Source organism: Sarcophilus harrisii, chromosome 4 (genome assembly GCF_902635505.1).
Source record: "Sarcophilus harrisii chromosome 4, mSarHar1.11, whole genome shotgun sequence".
In the NCBI taxonomy this organism is placed as follows: Eukaryota; Metazoa; Chordata; class Mammalia; order Dasyuromorphia; family Dasyuridae; genus Sarcophilus; species Sarcophilus harrisii.
Genome location: NC_045429.1, coordinates 68,291,356 through 68,310,690, shown reverse-complemented (window position 1 = coordinate 68,310,690; position 19,335 = coordinate 68,291,356). Strand labels below are relative to the sequence as shown.

The window sequence follows — 19,335 nt, the reverse complement described above, 5'->3', positions numbered from 1 at the left end:
TCCCTTTTTAAGTCTTAGTCTAGGTAGCCAATTTCCTTCTATGTAATTTTGACCTGCCTGGGTCACTGAAGAGGGCAACTCTTCAGTTGGAAGAGTGACTCTCTTGGAGTCAGGAGAGCTGGGCTGTAGTCCTGTTTCTGCTACTAACTAGCTGTGTGACGTTTGGAAAGTGTTTTCACTTTTCTTGGGCTCAGATTCCTCATCTGTGAGGTAAGGGGACTGGATTAGGTTACCTCTCTAATCCTATTAGAGTCTTTTACTCCCCAGGCAGCTAAGTGATCTAGTGGATGGAGGGCTAGACTTGGAGATAGGAAGGCTAGTTCAAATTCAGCCTTATGTAATTTTTAGCTTTGTCTCCCTTAACTTCTGTCTGCTACATTTGTAAAGTGGGTATGATAAATCTCTTGAGGTTGTGGTGGGGATCAAATTAGATAACATTTGTAAAGCACTTTGCAAACTTTCAAGTGCTATCTACTAATACTATTACTATCACTACTATTGCTAGTATTACCATTACTCTTATTAGGACTACCACTACCACTATTATACCTGTTACTAGTACTGCCATTACTATTACTAGAACTACCATCACCAACCACTACTACTATTACAATTACTTTCATGACCACTATCACTAGTATTAACTATTATTACTACTACTATCATTAGTACTGCTATTATTATTACTGCTACTATAATCTACTATCATTACTACTAGAACTGCTACTAATACTATTCACACTGATTATTACTATCACTACCACCACTATTTTGACCACTTTGACTACTACTACTTCTACTATTATTTTTCTGCTCATGTCACTACTATTACTATCATTACTTTTACTACTCTCACTAGTGCTACTACTAGTACTATTACTGTCATTATTACTACTACTCTCACTAGAACTATTAGTGTTGCCATCACTACTATTTATAATGACTACTACCACCACCACCAATTACTATCACTACTACTAGTAGTAGTGCTGCCATTACTACCATTATTATTATTATTAGTTCTATTAGTATTCCTATTCCTATTATTAGTACTCTATTACTATTACTACCACTATTATTGTTACTTAAACCTCACAAGATATCTTGGGGTTTTAGGACAATTATCTCTTCTCCCATGTAGTTTCATTTATGATTTCTTGAAATAGAGCTCTGGAAAAACAAGCTCTGACCTGGTTCCTTTGACTAAATTCAGAGCTTTTCCCACTGATAGACCCAATGCCTTTCCAGGCTTTCCCTTTCTTCTCTGCCTGGTGCTCTTCTACCTGAGATGGATCCTTTTAACTAGTCTTTCTTTTAGCCCTTGGCCCCTCCCCTCACTTGTTATTCTTAAGCTGAGTATGGAACCCTTCTTTCCCAACAAATTAATTTCTCATCTTTCCAGGTTACGTATTCATCACCAATATCCCTGCTGGTGCTACCGATATCCTTATCATCGAGCGCAGGAAGACGGAAAACATTCTTGGTAAAGGATCCAGAGACACAGCATAGCCTACCCTTCCTTAGGATACCAGCTCCGGCCCCCATGGTGCAATACCTATCCACTGCAACCCCCCCTGATTGAATAATAGCCATCCCCTTAATTCAGCTCACTGGGTCTTCCCTGCTCATTTATAAAATGTGAGGGTTGGGCAAGCTAGACTCTGGGGTCTTTTCCCAACTCAAAGCCTACGATCCTATCAGCCCCTCTTCTGCTTATGTGCAGACTCTTCAGCACAAATAACCAGATGCCGATCCTGATCACTTTGGTATAATAATGGAGCAGACATGGAAGAAGAACCCAAATTTGGAACTACATGTTTTCTCTGACAGACTCCATAACAAATCTCTTTTGTTATCACAGCCTGTCCCTGGGTACTTGGTCAAGGATCTCTGAGCATCCCCTGAAAACTGCCTTTGCCCTTGCTGGATGCCCGTCCACTTGGTTGCCATTCTTGTGTCCCCTTTTCTCTGTAGCACTGGCTGATGATGCTGGGCATTTCTTCTTCAATGGGAATGCTGCTGTGGATCCTCCTCAGAATTTCCGAATGGCTGGAACTGTGTTTAAGTACCGGCGCCCACCTAGTCTTCATTCAGAAGGTCTGGAGTACATTATAGCCCAGGGTCCCACCAACCAGTCCTTGAATGCCATGGTATGTAAGGGAGACACTGGTGGGGTGGAGAAAAAAGAAATAAGGGATGGATGATTGGGTTGGCTAAAGTAGAGTAAAACCTGAAAAAGTTTGGAGAGAGGTTAGTGGGAAGTGAAGGGGTGCTTAGATCACTGGGCTTGTAAATAGGAAAACCCAAGTTCAATTCTGGCCTCAGATACTTACTAACTGTGTGATCTTGCCCAAGTCAGTAACTTTCTGTCTCTGTTTCTTCTACTACAAAGTATAGATGATATACTTATCTTGTAAGGTTTTTATGAGGATATTTCTTAAGACTTTAGCAAAGTGCCTAGTACATAGTGAGTACTTAATAAATGCTTATCTCTCTCCCTCTCCTTATTTAAAATGATGATTTTAGAATTGATAATCATTCTGGTACTTTTTGATTCAAAATTCTTGTGACCAATGATTTCAACCATAATCATTTATTTTCCCTCTTTTGTATTGAGGTTCATATTATCATTATTCCCATTTAACAAGGGAGGAATCTGAAATTGAAAATGTAAATCCTTAACGAGAGTCACACAACTTAAGATGACATAGAACTGAGGATCTCAAATTCAAGTTTTGGGACTCAAAAACCTGGGAGCACACTCTCCAGAGAGCCATATATGTATGTGATCTCTTTATGTCTTGATAGATTGATTTTAATAGATGGTTTTAAAAGTTGGTGGCTTTAACAGAAAACAACCCCAAATCTTCTGGTGTTCAGCTTCCTGGCAATGAACCTCTTCAGCTTAGATTGTGGTCTGGCCTTGGAGTCAGGGAGATCTAGATTCACGTTCTGTGTCTGATACATACTCTGTGAGCATTGACAAGTCACTAGCTTGTGTCCTTAAGAAACTTTGAGGACAATTAAATGCAGATGGATTGCTAAGCTACATAAGTGGAGACAGCTTCCATGCCAAGAATTCCCTACATTGATAAAATCAATCATACACATATATAATATATATATATAATATAAACAAATAACAAATACATACATATATAATATAAATATTTTCATATCTCAACTGAAAAGAATGAGATAATTTCTCTCATGCCATGACTGGCTGTAATAAAAACTTGCTTTCTGATTTTCACTTTCAGTATTATAATTTCAATGGGAAGGTACCTCACATATCTTACGACTTTACAGTGCCGAAGGTTCAAGTACTAGCTCTCCACACAAATGCTTCAGCTCCTGAGTCTCCTCTTTCTCTCCATGGCCCACATGCTTATGGTCACCAGAACCAGGATTTTGATTCACCTAAGACTGGACCAACTGCTGACTTCAATACCACTTGGATCTCTGCCATTGCCCCAGGGGAGGTGAATAGCCATATTTCACGGGGAGGAGACACCAGGAAGATCAGCTTGGGCCACAGAGACATTATTCATAGGAATGCTGCTACTGTTCATATTGAAGGTTGGGGTCAGTCCATGGGACCAGAGGAAGAGAAGCTTCATTTCCAAGTGGAACAAGCATATCCTACTACCAGGGCAGGAGAAGCAGAGATGGCACCTGTTGGTGGAAAAGCAGACTTGGGTATGTGAATTTCTTTGACCTCTAGTAGGGTGGAAAGCAATAGTGAGAGTTCTTATTGAGAGTAAATAGGATCTTTTTAAATTTAGTATTAATATTTATATTTAGGTTCCTGCTCTTCAGTTCATCTGGTTATGGAACTAGTAAAGAGCTAGTGTTGTGTAATAGAAAGAATATAGGATAGGAAACATGAGTTCCTTCCAGTAGTACCACTCTTCATGTGATTTGGATAAATAAAAGCATGAGGGAGGGTAGTCAGTATGGGGAGAACCAAGGAAGGGAGGTAAGGATGAATATCTATTGTGTGGGGAAGAGAAAAGAGATCTTTCTTTTTAGAGCAGAAAGGATATGATGAAGCATATTCTTCTTGTTCTATATTTTCCCCCTTTCTCCTTATGTTCAAAAAGTGACATAGATTTCTGTGTATTCTTCATACTTATTGATCTTAAATACATTATAATATAGTCCATTACACTGATGAATCACAATTCATTTAATCATTCAAACATTTATTAAGTGCTATGTACCAAGAGCTGTTTTTGTCAGTATAGAGACAAAAATAAAAATGAAACAATCCCAGCCCTCAAAGACCTTCTATTTTATTGGGAAGACAACATGAACACATTTAAGCATATGCAAAATAAATAATTTCAAAGTGAGTCTTAGGAGCTCAAGAGGGGAAGTGCCAGGTTGGAAAGGGGGTGTCAAAAAAAAAGGTTCATGAAAAAGGTGATGCTCAAGATGAGCTTTCAAAAAAGGTATTGATTCTAAGAGGCAGAGAAGATGAGGGAAGGCATTCTAGGTATGTATGTATGCTCAGTCTGTGCCAAAGAATAGATGGAATGTTATATAGCTGCAGGTAGATCAGTTTATTGAACCATGGATTATACGAAGGGGATTAATGGTCAACAACAAGCCTGGAAAAGTAAACTAGATGTTGGCCAGGTGTGGAGGGCTTTAAATGTCAATAAAAGGAGTTGTATTTCGGAGAGGAGAGTGACCGACAGAGATGGAGAGACAGAGAGAGAGAGAGTCAGAGACAGATAAAGAAAGGGGGAGAGAGAGACAGTGAGAGACAGAGACAGAGACACACACACAGAGACAGAAAGAGAGAAGGGGAAGGGAGGAAGGCACAGGGAGATAGAGGCAGAAAGACAGAGAATATAGGGAAACCAATTAGGAGGCTATGTCAGAGATCTAGGTGATTGGTACTGAGGGTAGTGGCCATATGAATGGAATAGTAACAATCATGACTATGATAGCTAACATTTATATTATGCTTACTACATGTCATGTGTTATTATGAACATGACAAGCACCATCACACAAAAACATTTTCTTATATAAAAAGGTAGTATTTAAAACTGATAATCTCAATGATGTACTTTTATTTTTTATGTGAAACATTTTTTTTAACATTGCTTATTTTTAAAAATTTTATTAAAGCTTTTTATTGTCAAAAACATATGCCTGGATAATTTTTCAACATTGACCCTTGCAAAATCTTGTGTTTCAAATTTACCCCTGTTTTCCCTCTTCCTTTCCCCAGATGGCAAGTAATCCAATATAGGTTAAACACGTGTAATTCTTCCATAAATTATGTACTTTTAAAGAAGTATATATTATATTCAGCATGTCAGCTCCAACACTGCATGGCATTGTCTATGTTTTTTTTTTTTTCTGAACTTTCCTCTGCATTCTTCCCTGTATTTTTAAATGTTTCAGTGATACTTGTTTTCCTATTTTTTATTTTTCTTATCATTCCCCCCAGTTGTCCCTATAACTATCTCCCCATCTTCACTCCCCAAATAAAAGCCTCCTTGTAACAAATAAATACAGTTCAGAAAAACAGATGGACATATTGACTATATCTAAAAATATTTATCATTGAGTTTTGTTACTGCTTTGCTAATCTCATAGATTTGAACTGATATGTAAGAATTTTTTTGATCTGTATATCCTTGATTATGAGATTGAATATTTTTCAAATGATTATTGAAAATGTGTATTTATTGAAATGCCTGTTCATATCCTTAAAAAAAAACTATCCATAGGGAAAAGAAATACTTTGTGAATTAAGCTTTTCAAATCTATAAAAAGCATCATTCATGATTTCAACTCTTATATATAGAGTTAAATTCCAAAAATATATGAAGGATCTGTGATTTTTGTCAGCTTGGAAAATTCTTTGCATGGTACCTTAGAAAGATCCCTGAATTTGGAATTGTGAGGATTTGGTTCAAATCCTGGATAGGTCATTTACTACTTTTGTTCTCTTGGGAAAACCATTTTATATCTTTAGGTTTCAGTTCATCATCTATAAAATAAAGGACTAGATAGTCTCTTCCAGCTCTAAACCCATGTATGATTTAGGAGGCAGGACCAAGGGACCATAGATTAGAAGTTAAACAAGTTGCCTAGAATCACACAATTAGTCTATAGCAGAGAAAGACTGAGTCTTTCTCATTCCAAGCCACTATCTTCATTAAATAATGGGCCAGTATCCCATCCAATGGACTCCCAAAATACCAGTGATAGTAAGGATGGATCACTGAGTAAAGACTCCTTTGCCCATGCATGCCATGGATGAATACTTATGATACTTTCTTTCTTGTCATTGGATTATGATCTGATATGTCTCTCCTGAGCCCTGGAGATCTGGGTGCTCCCAGTTTGGGAAGTGGTGAGTCCTTCTTCTGGTGCTTATGATTTGTCTTGCTTTTGCTTTCTAGATTTCCAATGGAGCCAGGTTTCCACCAGTACTGCCATTCCCTACCCCATAGTTAGTCCAGGGATCCTGGAGAGGGGGCGAGCTGGAATGACCCAATTGCACATCTTTTGGAAACTATGTCACCGAGATTCCCGACGGTCTGCCTTCTGCCGAAAACTGCAGCAGCTTTCCACTCCAGTGCGTGGGAGAAGCCCAACCCTAGAGCCCCTGATCCAGCCAGCCAAAGGCTGGCAGGAAGGACTACCCCAAATACCCACCTCTAAAGCCTTTCTTGAGGATTTGCTAAAAGCTGAGGCTGTAGGCAAACCAGAGAAGAAGGAGAGGATAATTTTTGCGAGTCCTACCATGGCAGCTGCTAAACAGAACCCTACAACTGATTCAAGCTTCCAGGTGGGCTTAGGCCTTGAATTTCAGGCAGAAGCCCTCCAGTCCCCTGCTATGGAGAGGTGAGAGAAACTGTTGTAATCTATTGCATGTAGAAATGACAGAGGCCAAGTGTTTCATGGGGCAGGGATGCTATGAAATTCCCCCTTTATTTGGGATCTACTTTTATCATTTAAATGGCCAGCTTCTATGTGTAACATAATATAATGAGTATAATACAAAATAATATATAACATATGACTGATATAGAGTAACATAAGGATAGTGATACAGTATAATGTAAATTTAGTGTTTGATATGATATAAGTGTAGTGTTTGATATGATATAGTGTAACGTAAGTGTAGTGTTTGACATGATATAGTGTAATGTAAGTATAGTGTTTGATATAATATAGTATAAGTATAGTGTTTGACATGATATAGTATAATGTAAGTATTGCATTTGATTTGATATAGTGTAACATAAATGTAGCATTTGATGTGAGATAGTGTAACTTAAGGATAGTGTTTGACTTGATATAGTATAAAAATAGTATTTGATATGATATAGTGTAATGTAAGTGTAGTGTTTGATATGATATAGAGCAATGTAAATATAGTGTTTGGTTTGATATAATAAACCAAATGATCTGATATAGTATAACATCAACATAGTGTTTGATTTGATATAATGTGATATTGTATGATATGATATACGTCATATAATAGCCGGATATGATATTTAACAACACTTTTAAGTTTTGCAAATTTTTTTCATATTTTATTCCATCTGAGTCTCCCAACAATCCTGGCAGGCAGGGGCTATTCATAATTATTTATAGACAAGAAATCTGAGGCTGAGAAAGATCACTTGCTCAGGGTCACACAGCTCATGAAGTGTGGGAGACAAGATTCAAACTCAAGCTTTCCTAGCTCTGTGTTCAAAACTATACATTTTCGCCACTAGTTTTCATTTAACAAAGAGTGGCAGGAATGTTTGTAATAATAGGGAATTGTATTAGGGAAGCCTTTTCTGAAACATTTGCTTGGATTCTCTGAATGGAAACCAAGTCATCAGTGGGGGGGGGGGGGGGGGGGGGAGAATAAGGCCTGGCTAAATTGCTCACCAATCAATCATATTTCAAGACTCCACCTTTTCCTTTGTGAAGGTGGATATGGACTCTAGTGCTTCATGAAAGGCAAACATTCCTTTTCTTGATTAAGAAAGAGAGAGAAATAAAGAAAAAAAGTTAATTCATGTGGAGAGAAGAGCTTTTGCTGGGTTCGGAAGGGAGGCAGTGGAATAAGGTGGTCCACGTGAGGCATAAGAGAGGGGCTGCCAGCATGCAGGGATTTCTGAAGAAGTTATGTTTGGTTCCATTCCTAGCCTTACAATGGCCTTAAGCTGCTCCTCTCCCGCCGCCTCACCCTGGCCTTTCTCCTCAGCAATGATTTTAACGTGAGTCCTCCTGGTCATGAGGACATCAGCCGGGCTGACATGTACCGCTGGAAGGTCTCTGCCCAGGCCCCCTGCAGCTCCACCTGTAACTCAGGTAGGTCCAAATGAACAGTCGAGTTCTGAGGGGGAAGTGAACGAGAGCTCACTGGGCTGGGGGGAGACAGGTGGAGGAAATCTGCCTGGCTCCTTATTCACCGGTTTTTTCCTTCTTCAAGTGCTATCTATGCCTAACACCTTGGGGAAAACCACCAGTGATCGGATAGTATCTAGGACCTGTTTCCCAGATGATCTGAATTGCAGGAGGCCAAATTTTGGCTCTGACTCTGTGGGAAAGATCTAGAACTTTGGTTTTGCCATGGGATCTAACAGGGGCTTCTTGGCCAAGGACCACTCTGATTATTCAGCAGGTATCAGTGCCTCTTATGCCATGTGTGTGCGTTATGATGGAGTGGAGGTGGAAGAGGCCTATTGTGATGCTGTGACGCGCCCAGAGCCTGCCTATGAACTCTGCACAGGGAGGGATTGCCAACCTAGGTGAGCTCCCAGGGAGGATCAGGGCCAGGATGGGCAATGTGGTGGGGGAGGAGTGCATCACCTGAATCCCAAGAATTGGGGTGGAGAGACAGTGTGGTGTGGAGGGGAGTGAGAGACAAGATTCAGTGTAGCAGGGGGAGAGAGAGTCAAGGGCTGACTCCCTAAACTCTAGCTGGATGGCCCTGGAGAAGCCATAGAGTCATAGATACAGAGTTGAAGGGACCTTAGAGATTATCAAACCTCCTCACTTTGCCAATGAGATCATATCATCTCTATATCTTAGCCTCCTCATTTATAAAATGAACATAATAGCAAACACATCCCAGAGTTGATCTGATGATATAATTCTTGCAAAGTGCTTTGCCTGCCTCAAGGCATTGTATAAATACCAGCTTCTTCTTCTTCTTCTTCTTCTTCTTCTTCTTCTTCTTCTTCTTCTTCTTCTTCTTCTTCTTCTTCTTCTTCTTCTTCTTCCTTCCTTCCTTCCTTCCTCCTTCCTCCTTCCTCCTTCCTCCTTCCTCCTTCTTCCTTCTTCCTTCTTCCTAGCATTTTCAGTACTTTGCTTTGGGTTAAGCTACACAAACTAATAAATAATCTTTGGTCTAAATTTGAATTTGTGTACTATGTCAGTATTAAATTCTTTGCATTTTTTCCATTTTTTTTTTCAAAACTTATAAAAAAAAGTGAACCAAGTTTTTGGTTTAGTCTTCTTCATCATTGTTCTTTCTTTTCCTTCCTTCCTTCCTTCCTCCTTTCCTTCCTCCCTCCCTCTCTCTCTCCCTTCCTCTCTCTCTCTTTTTTCTTTGTTTCTTTGTTTCTTTCTCCCTCCTTCCTTTCCTCCCTCCCTCCCTTTTTCCCTCCCTTCCTTCCTACCTTCCTTCCTTCTTTCCTTTCTTTGTTTTGTTCTTTCTTTTTCTTTTCCTTATCCTTTTCCTCTACTTCCTCTTCCTCCCCCTCTACTTCCTCTTTCTCCTTCCTCTTTCCCTCTTCCTCCTCCTTCTCCTTCTCTTTCTTCTTTTTCTTTTGTTTCCAACAGATAGAAAACTGTGGTACCCAAAGGCAATCACGCATGCAAATGCAGCACCCTCTAAACAGGGTCTGTGTATTTCCTTTCATTTATTCCACAAGCATATACTGGACACCTGCCATGTATCCAAATCTGTAGAAGACCCTGCTATGCACCTAGTAGAGTGATCTGCATAGAGTGAAGTTTAGCCAACTCAGCTGGCTGACATTATAATGACTGTTAAATGTACAGTTCTGTCCCATGACTTTCTAATGAACAATAGCACATATCATTAACTGACCAGTTGCAGCCATGCTTTAGCATGCTAGGACTAGTCCACAGAGTAGAAAGTTTATTTTACAAGCACTAAGCTTTGGGACAAAGCCAGTATTCAGTGCATGGAACTGAGCTAGTCAGATCACTCTTTAAGTCACTGAATAAAGGGGTCAAAGAGAGAGATTTGCTAGGGTAGAGTTTGCCAAGAAGCTGAGACATCTTCTGCAATGGAAATATCCATATCCTATAAGAGATGGCTGCCTCATGGCTAGGATCAGGAATTGTTGTTGGTTTTGAGACATTTCATTTGTGTCTGACTCTTTGTGTGATCCCATTTGGGTTTTCTTGGCAAAAGTACTGGAGCAGTTTACCATTTCCTTCTCCAGCTCATTTTACAGATGAGAAAACTGAGGTAAACAGGGTGAAATGACTTGCCCAGAAATCACACAACTAGGAAGTGTTTGATATGGGATTTGAACACAGATCTTCCTGACTCCAGACCTGGCACTCTCTCTAGAAGGAAGAGTCCAACCTTCCTCATATAAACAATAATCTTAATCTCAGAAGATCTGTGATCTCTAAATTTACATAGATATAAAGTGGCAGAAGCAGGGTTTGAATCCAGACCCTCTCACTCTAAACTCTTTGTATCAGTCCATTTCTACTGTTCTTTTTACTGCTTCTCTGGGCCTGAGGTTTTGATGGTCCCTGTGTTCCCCCTGAGAACCGTGGCTCAGCCTCTTCCGTGTCTGTGCACTGTCTGTTTTTCTCTGCATGGAGGTGGGAGACAAGTCGATGGAGTGAGTGCTCGAGGACTTGTGGGGAGGGGCAGCAGGCACGTACGGTCCGATGCTGGAGGATGCTGGCCCCTGGCTTTGACAGCTCAGTCTATGATGAGTTGTGTGTGGCAGCTGGATTGACCCGCCCTGTGGAAAAGAAGCCTTGCAGGAGCAAAGCCTGTGGTCCTCAGTGGGAACTCTCTGAGTGGTCCGAGGTAGGGGCCTCCCTTGGCTTTGGCACAATCGTCATGGGTGATCTGTGGGGCCACAGATTTCTGAATTTTCTGGTGACTGAATTCCCTTCAGCTTGACTATGACCATTGAAGTCATTCCCTCGGGAGACACAAAGTGTTTTCATAGAAAGGGGAACTCTGATTCTGTTCTTATATGCTAAACAGGAAAGAGGAATACAAAATGCAAATACAAAACTGGAAAGGAGGAAGAGACACTCATCTTCCTCCTTAACTGTATCAAGATGACTTCATTCAGTAAAAGAAAGTGAGAACTATATACAGCTTTAGGATTTACTCATATCCTTGGTCTGCTTGGCTCATGTGTGGGGTGGGATGCTACTGGGTCTCGGACTAGATTAAAACTGATTTACTGAAACCATAACATATGTTGTCTTGCTTCTTCTCCCTTCTTCTCCGGGGGGCCCAGTGCTCAGCTCGATGTGGTGGGCAAGGGACCATGCGGAGAGAGGTGCGCTGCTCCCTGGGGCCATCTCTGTGCAATGAGTCCACAAGGCCAGTTGGTGAGAAGGATTGCCTGGGTCCACCCTGCGATCGGCAGTGGACTGTTTCTGATTGGGGACCGGTGAGTCCAGCCTGCCAATCATTTTTCTGTTCCATCGACCTTTCATGATTCTTGGGGATTAGTATACAGAGAAGACAGGAAGAGAAGAGGTCTCAGTAGAAGCGAGACAGAAGAGATCACTACCTACCTTACTCCTATTTTCAGTTCAGTGGGCTCAGTACCCCACAATCTGAAGTTTATTACCCTTTTAAAGCAAACAGGGGTTTTCTGTGAGGGTGCAGTGTATATTGGAAGCCCCCTCAAATGTTCCCCAGAAGATAGTGAATGATTTTGGAGAACCATTAGACAAATAAGTATTTTGAATAACTTGCTAGTGAAGTACCATTAATGAGAACTATAATGAGAAAATCAGCTTAGATGTGATCAGGACTCCATGTTGTCTTTCCAAAGCTCCCAAATGACCCATCCTATGATCCCATGCTTCTCCAAGTGCTCAGGTGCCTGTGGTGAGGGACGGATGAGCCGAATCATCTCCTGTCGAAATCTGGAGGGGAAAGTGATCTCAGGTTCTCAGTGTGACCTGGCCACAAAGCCACTAGCTGTTTATCCCTGTGGAGGTTGGAACTGCCCTGCTCACTGGGTGGAGCAAGCGTGGGAACAGGTGAGTTTCAGTGAGAAAGTGTTACTTTGTGTAGGAGGCTGCCTGCTTTTAGGAGCTAAAACCCGTTGGCAGATTGAGGGAGGCCCTCAATCTCTTGCCCTAAAGACATGGGGGAAAAGCTTCAAGACAAGGACCTGGCTACTTCTTAGAAGTGATTTTGAGGATTCTACTATGGGAGGTTAGGATGATTTTATATTTACTGTCAGCCTTTTCGGATAAGCAATATGACAAAATGGAATGAGATCTAGAGGGTAAACCTGCTACTCACACCTGGGAAATCCAAGGGGAGAATAGGATTGTTTCCTCAGGGGAATTTTTTGGTCTTTGATAAAGTACTCTCGCCCACTCCATCACTTTCAGTCTCTAAAAAGGGTAAAGAGGAAAGGCACAATTGGATTGCCAATCCAAACTATATCTCTATTGCCAGCATCCCCAGGAAAGTGCAAGTCTCCAGATTCAGATCTTATCAACATGGCCATCTACCTCATGACTCTCCAGGCTTAATCCTGTTCTAACCAAGGGCCCTTAATCCAGAAGGCATTAATGCAGCGACCAGTCATTCTGTATCTCAGGGTATTGACTAAAATACTAGACACCATCCTAGGTTCAAATGCCAGCTCTATTATCTGGAGCCTGGAGGTTGAGGTGAGTTCTGGATCTGAGGGAGAGTCTGTGAAAATGATCAAGAGTTGGGAGATAGAGGGATCAGGCAGGAATCCAGAGTCATCGGACCACAGAGTAAATGGAGGCAATAAGCTATGAGAAGAGTAGAAAGGTAGGGAGGAGCCAGGAGATGAAAGGTTTTAAAAGCCAAACAGAGAATTTTATATTCGATCCCGGAGGTAATAAGGAACCACTGGAGTTTATGGAGTGTATATGTGTTTGGCCTGGGGGAAGGAGTATGTATATGTGTGTGTGTATGGGGGCGTGTTTTTACATGATCTTGTTTTAAGATTAGTTTGCCAACTGTGACAAAAATGAAACTGTTATTTCCTATCAATAGATTTTAAACTCAAGGGGTGGGACTGTTTTAGTCTTGTGCGTCCAGCACTTAGCAAAGCACACGGCACATTAAGAAACATCTATTGCCCTGAACCTGGGATTTTACGGGGTTGAGGACTTTCTGGGGCACAGATCAGCTGCTCATCCGTAACTTGGATTCTCCTGGAGGTGCTGGCGGGCGTGCAGGGTGGCTAATTGTGTCTCTCCTCTTTACCCTTTTTGGAGACATTGGGGAAAAGTGGTGGAGCAGACAGCAGGTTCGAAAGTGTCCATTTCAGGAAATCCCCACTAGGGGGCAAGAGCGTCATTGGATGTTTTTCTCCCCATCCTCTCCTCAGACGTCTCAGATGTGTGGGTAGCAGGTTTACCCCACAGAGCTCATTCCAATTTCATCACATTACTCTATTCCAAGAATGGCGGCCTGATCCTAACCAACTGGTTTCTAAATGCTGCTTTTCTGGCCACCTTTCTCTGCTCTGGCTTCATCCCTTGCCAACCCACCCTCTAGGAATTTTAGATGCTTGTAAATCCCTTCATCTCTCAGAGACACTTGGATTAGCTCTAAGATGAGACCGAATTGTGCCCTTTCTGTTGTAATTTAGACAATTGCCTGGGACAATGAGAGGTCAAGGGATTTGTTGGTGGTCCCACAGCTAGCATAGTATTTAAATCCAACCAAGTCCTCCTGACTCCAAGGCTGGCCTTCTATCCTCTAAGCCTTGCTGCTCTCTCTCTCTCTCTCTCTCTCTCTCTCTCTCTCTCTCTCTCTCTCTCTCCCTCCCCTCCCCCCCCTTGAGAATTAAAGCTTTAATAAAAACTCGTTGGGTGAATCAATGAGTGAATGGAGAGAAGGGTAGGAGTACAAGGCCGGGTGAGAGGGGTCAAGAAGGGTCCTGCACAGTAGGGATTGGGGAGAACCGACAGTCCCAGGCTGGGGCAATGTCTGTCCCAGCAGAAAACCTGCCAGTTCTTGGCAGAGACATTGTTCCACAAAGAGAGGGACAAAGACATGGGGATGGACTATAGCTGCTGAGGAAGCATAAGGGCATCAGGCTGTATCCCTCACAGAGCGCTTTTCTTGCCTCTCGGACCCTAGTGCAATGTCAGCTGTGGCCGGGGGATAAAGGTCCGGAGGGTGCTGTGTGCAGGACTAGAGAATGGAGTGTACCGTGAATACCCTGAAGGGCACTGTGATGTTTCCCAGAAACCTGAGGTACAGGCACCTTGTTTCAAGAGACCCTGTTCCACCTGGTTCACCACAACTTGGTCTCAGGTAAAGAAATGGAGAGAGATATAATTAACAGTTGCAAAAGGGTGGAGAATTAAGGGCAGAAAGAGATATTTCCCCCAAGGAGGGTGGAAGAGGAATTCAGAGGAATGGGATTAGGGTGGGAGCAGGTTCCTGCCTTCATTACTTATGTCTTCCCCCCTCATTGAAAGTTTGTTGGGTCTGGAGTCAGATTTAAATCCCAGTGTTGCCACTTCTTTTGTGATCTGTGTGTTCCCTCAGGCAAATCACCTGTGTAACTGTCAGCAAATCACTTTGCCTTTTTAGGCTTCAGTTTACTCATCTGTAAAATGAGGATTTGGACCAAGTGATCCCTTCCAGCTTTGAGTCCACAATCCTTTGATCTTAAAGCCTTTGCCACCATGCTCCCTGGTTTGTGGTGCAGGATAGAGTAAGCTGAAGGTCCATTGTTATTGCTGCTGTTTTTCTGAATAGAACTCAAGCGGGGCTGATTTCCCTTCTTCTTTGCCAGTCACTGACTCCTCAGGGGAGGATTAGCGACCTCTAAATTCTGGGGGGCACCAACAAATACCTTTGCAGATCACCAAGCTGAGGACTACCAATCTTATATGGATTTGGGGATGAGGCAAGATTTCTCTGCTGATGGGGGCAGATCTGTGTTTTGGAGCTACTCTCTCTGGAAAGTGAGGGAAGCATGTTAAATGTTGGGTTAAATAGTCTGGAATGAGAATCTTAGATTTGATGATGCTCAAGCAAATAGGAATCAATTAATGAAAAGGCAATTGTTAAGCATTTACTTCTCATCAAGCACTATAATAGGTGCTAAGGATACAAATACAGGCCTTTCCTCCAAAGAGTTTACATTATAATGAGGGGAAGGAACACACACCTGAGGCACTGGCAGTCAGAGAAGGGCACTTGGGTCCAGAAAGTCACCAGGATGATAAGGAGCATCATTGAAAAGAAGACTGACACAAATCTTCCAGGAGCAATGGCGGAGTTCACTTGATCATACATCCCCCAGGGCCTCAGTGGCTCTTGTTGGGCTGGTGGATTTTGTGTGTTAACTTAATGGGAAAGGAAAAAGGAATGGAATCATAGGGAGACAGATTTAAAGGGGCTTTAGAGGTCATCCAGTTCCATCAAACTCTCTCATTTTACAGATGAAGAAATTTTAGACCTGGAAAGTTTAAGTCATTGCCTAAGGTATCATAGAGCTAGTAAGTATCTGATCTAAGGCAGAATTCAACTTTAAATCAAGAGACCTATTAACTACACTACTGATTTTCCATTATGGTTCCCCCAAGAATCTAGTGGTTTACGCTGGATGGAGAGATTTTGTATCTTGAACTAATGGACCTGGACAAGGGATGGGAATTGAGATGGTTGAGACCCTGAAATGAAGAGGAATTATCTCATTTTTGTATTTGTATGTCTGGCACCAGACAGGATACCTGACACAGAGCAGGTGCACGATAAATGAGACTTCATTGATTGATTAGTGACATGGTAGACAGAGAATTAGACTTGTAGACAGCAAGATTTGAGTTCCAATACAGCCTTAGACGCTCTACTAGCTTTGTGTTGGACAATTCCCTTAACCTCTGAGTGCCTCAATTTTCTCAATCTGTAAAATGAGAGGATCAGCTTCCAGCTCTAAATCTGGACCCTCTGATAAAGTCCCAAGTTAGGGTTTTGCTCCTTTGACCATTGCTTCTTGTTTCTCCTCCCCTGTCCCTCTTGGTCTGTGGACAGTGCAGTAAGACTTGTGGTGTAGGACTGAAGCTACGAGAGGTCAAATGCTACCAAGGAGAGGAGCTGGGCCAGGGATGTGACCCAAATTCCAAGCCCGAATCCAAGCAGACGTGCCAGGTCCAGCCGTGTCCTACAGAGGCACCGGGTGAGGGTGTGGGGAGACTGGCTTCTGCCTGGGGACGTGAGGTAGGTGGCAGGGAGGGGGCTGGTGAGTTATGTCCTCATGGCCTGATTTCTGTTGTCCAGATGAAGACTGTGAGGACAAAGCCACAGCCAACTGTGCCCTGGTGCTGAGGGTGAAGCTATGCACACACTGGTACTACCGAAAAGCCTGTTGTGGCGCGTGCCGCGGTAAAGCTCTCTGACGTGGCCAAGGGCTCGCGGGGACCTGCTTCTTGCCATGGGGCAGCTGCGGAAGGAAGCATTCTCCCTTGTTGGCCACTTGTTTCTCTAGGATCATGGAGCATAGATGTAAAACTCCTACAGATAAGGAGACTGAGGCATGTCTGCCTCCTCTGTACTGCCTCACACACCAAGTCTTGGAGGCATTTCCTTCTTTCTTCAAACCTTCCCTGCTGCTGTTGATCTCTTCCTAGAGTCCTACCTGTTTGTCTCTTCCAAGGACCTTGTTCTCTTCCCTTTCCTTCCACAGCCTGGAAATAATGGAACTGAATTATTACTGGGTGCTAATGGAGATGGTGGCTGTGGTAGAGAAACCCATTAGGCTAGGTGACAAGAGGGAAGAAACAGCCAAAGCTCTGCCCCTTGTTGCTTCCTGTCCCTCGCCCCCTTGCCCCCATTCCTCTGGTTGCAAGCTCAGGTACTCATTTTAAAAGTCCTGTTTCATAATTAAACAATGGATCTCATTTGGGTGTGAGGTTAAGAGTTATGTTTCCAGGGAAAGGGGTTGGGGTGAGAGCAGATTGTCCTGTTGATGTGCTGGAGTGGAAGGCTGTGGTGGTGAAAGGGCTCCCAGTGTGAGGGGAGGGGAGCGGGGGAGGAGGATGGGGATCCCAATTCAGTCCAAGCCAAAGCAAGCCCTCCCCCTTCAGTGAACCTTGAAGGACACAGGCCAGCGCTCATTGTGTAGTTCAAATTCTCAGTTTATTTCTTACGTCCAACCTGGATTCACATCCAAGTTGCCAAAGATGCAGAACAAGGAGATGAGACATCTGGGGCAGGGGTAGTGAGTGGGGCAGGACCGAAGTCCTGCCATGGCTCCCAGGTATCTTCTAGTCATTTAGGATGTGGCTTAAAAAGTGTAAAAAAAAAAACCCCACAAAAGCCGAATCTACAGAGAGCTTGAATGGAATCCTTATCCATTGCTGCAGTTCATCCCCACCCCGCCAAGATGGTCCCAGCTTTTTAGCAAGCTGAGTGTGGGCAGTGGGGAGATGCTCTGGGAGATGAGGGTAGGGCAGGAATTCCCAGAGGTGAGGGTGGGCCCGGAAAGATATGGGAGAAGCCCAAGAAACCTAAGAACTTTCTCCATTTCCCAAACTTAGATTATGGGCTCCTGGAGGCTAAAAGAAGGAACAAATTAGCACTTACTGGTTTATGACCAAGAGAAGGTCCCAGTTTTGGAGGTGGGAAGAAGCAAGGTACAGTCCCATATAGTGTCATGTTATAGGTGCATCATCTGGGGTTTTTTTTCCTCAAAAGCAAGAAGGAAACCAAGAGGAACTCCTTGATTGGCAGATAGGAGGACAGAACTATAGGATAAACAAGTCCCTGGTACTTGTTGGATGCTGTTCAGCTGGGTACTGACTGGCCCACTGACAGATATCAAAGAACCCTGAAGGAGTGATGAGCTGGATGGTGTCTCTTAAAGCTACCTACCTTCGCTGGGTTTACACCAGGGACAGATTAAATGTGGAGACTCCCAAGAAAGATGTTTCAGAATTAAGGTGAAGAACACAATTATCTATAATTAGCAGGAAAGTCAGACCATTTCTATTTCACTTAGGAATTAAAGATCTTGCCAGATTTATCATTTTCTGTCCCCAAAGAACACAGGGGTCAGTTGATTGTGTCAATCAGCATAATTAATAAGAAATGTCGATTAATCTGAAAATACTTATCATGTGCCAAGGAAGAATTTCAGAGAAGAAAAGCTTATCCTTTTACAATAACAAAATAAATATTTCTCCCACAGAGAGGGGATGCTCTCCTTCCTAAGCCCTCCTCTTCAGTATTTGTGTCCCATGGCAGAAGGATGTCAGGTAGTCTCTGCCATGTTTTTTATTACTCAGTTGACAGCACTGGGCACTGCTTTCCACTTTTGATAATACATGGATTGGGTGAGGTGGGATTTATTTACTTACACCCACAGATATAGGGCTGGGAGCATAAAATGTGGGTGTTCAATAAAAGTACAAATTGAGCTGAGCCAATAAACTACACAGTAGGGACCTTAGTCACTCCTTATTCCTAAGGCGTCTGCAAAATTTCTCAGGGGCATCTGCTCCAAAAAACACAAGTCCAGTGACAAGTGTTGAGCCAGTCTGGGGACCTGGCCTTCGGGCCTCAGTGGGACAAGAACAAAGGGTCATGTTGTAAAGAGAGGAGGATTGTGACTGTTGGTTAAGCAGTGAAGTCCAACTGCTCAGTGAATCGATGTCCTTAGAGGGTTTTGCAATGTGTGGTTCTGTTCTCGGGTGCCTGTCAACGGCTCTTTCCTTCTCGGCAAGGGTGAGTAAAAGCTTGGTGAGTGGTGACAGCTGCCAGGATTGCAGGACGCATGGCTTATTCCTCGGTTTGTGCTATCACAGTGGGGATTGATCTGCCTCCATCACTCAACTCAAAGGCTAACTGGAAGTTGTGTGTTTAAGACTGTGAGATTATCTCTGTGCACATGATGACCTCTTGAAGGAGACATGTTAGATAATTTTTGACCTTTTGGTGACTGGTGTGCATATGGGGGGGCCATCCTTATATATCTGTCCTTTTCAATGGACAATTGAAGTGGAAAAGTCAGTCAAAGTTTCGTTTTTTAAAGTCAGTTAAATTCTGAACAGAACTAAATGGAAGAAATGGAAAGAGAGTTGGAGAGAGAGGGAAAGAGGCAA

The 19,335-nt window shown here is 42.7% G+C and overlaps 1 protein-coding gene across 1 annotated transcript in view; it reads left to right on the top strand.

The window, feature by feature from the left end:
* LOC100913520 (ADAMTS-like protein 2) overlaps nt 1-16,807 on the top strand; it is a 32,043-nt gene extending 15,236 nt beyond the window's left edge. Inside the window, exons 7-18 of the mRNA XM_031968572.1 lie at nt 1,403-1,483; nt 1,975-2,150; nt 3,261-3,699; nt 6,429-6,873; nt 8,237-8,343; nt 8,657-8,783; nt 10,846-11,059; nt 11,505-11,660; nt 12,091-12,261; nt 14,360-14,536; nt 16,268-16,412; nt 16,514-16,807. Coding sequence (XP_031824432.1) covers nt 1,403-1,483; nt 1,975-2,150; nt 3,261-3,699; nt 6,429-6,873; nt 8,237-8,343; nt 8,657-8,783; nt 10,846-11,059; nt 11,505-11,660; nt 12,091-12,261; nt 14,360-14,536; nt 16,268-16,412; nt 16,514-16,632 — 2,357 coding nt within the window. The 3' untranslated portion in view covers nt 16,633-16,807. The remainder of the gene's footprint in view (nt 1-1,402; nt 1,484-1,974; nt 2,151-3,260; nt 3,700-6,428; nt 6,874-8,236; nt 8,344-8,656; nt 8,784-10,845; nt 11,060-11,504; nt 11,661-12,090; nt 12,262-14,359; nt 14,537-16,267; nt 16,413-16,513) is intronic.
* Nucleotides 16,808-19,335: the final 2,528 nt, after the last annotated feature.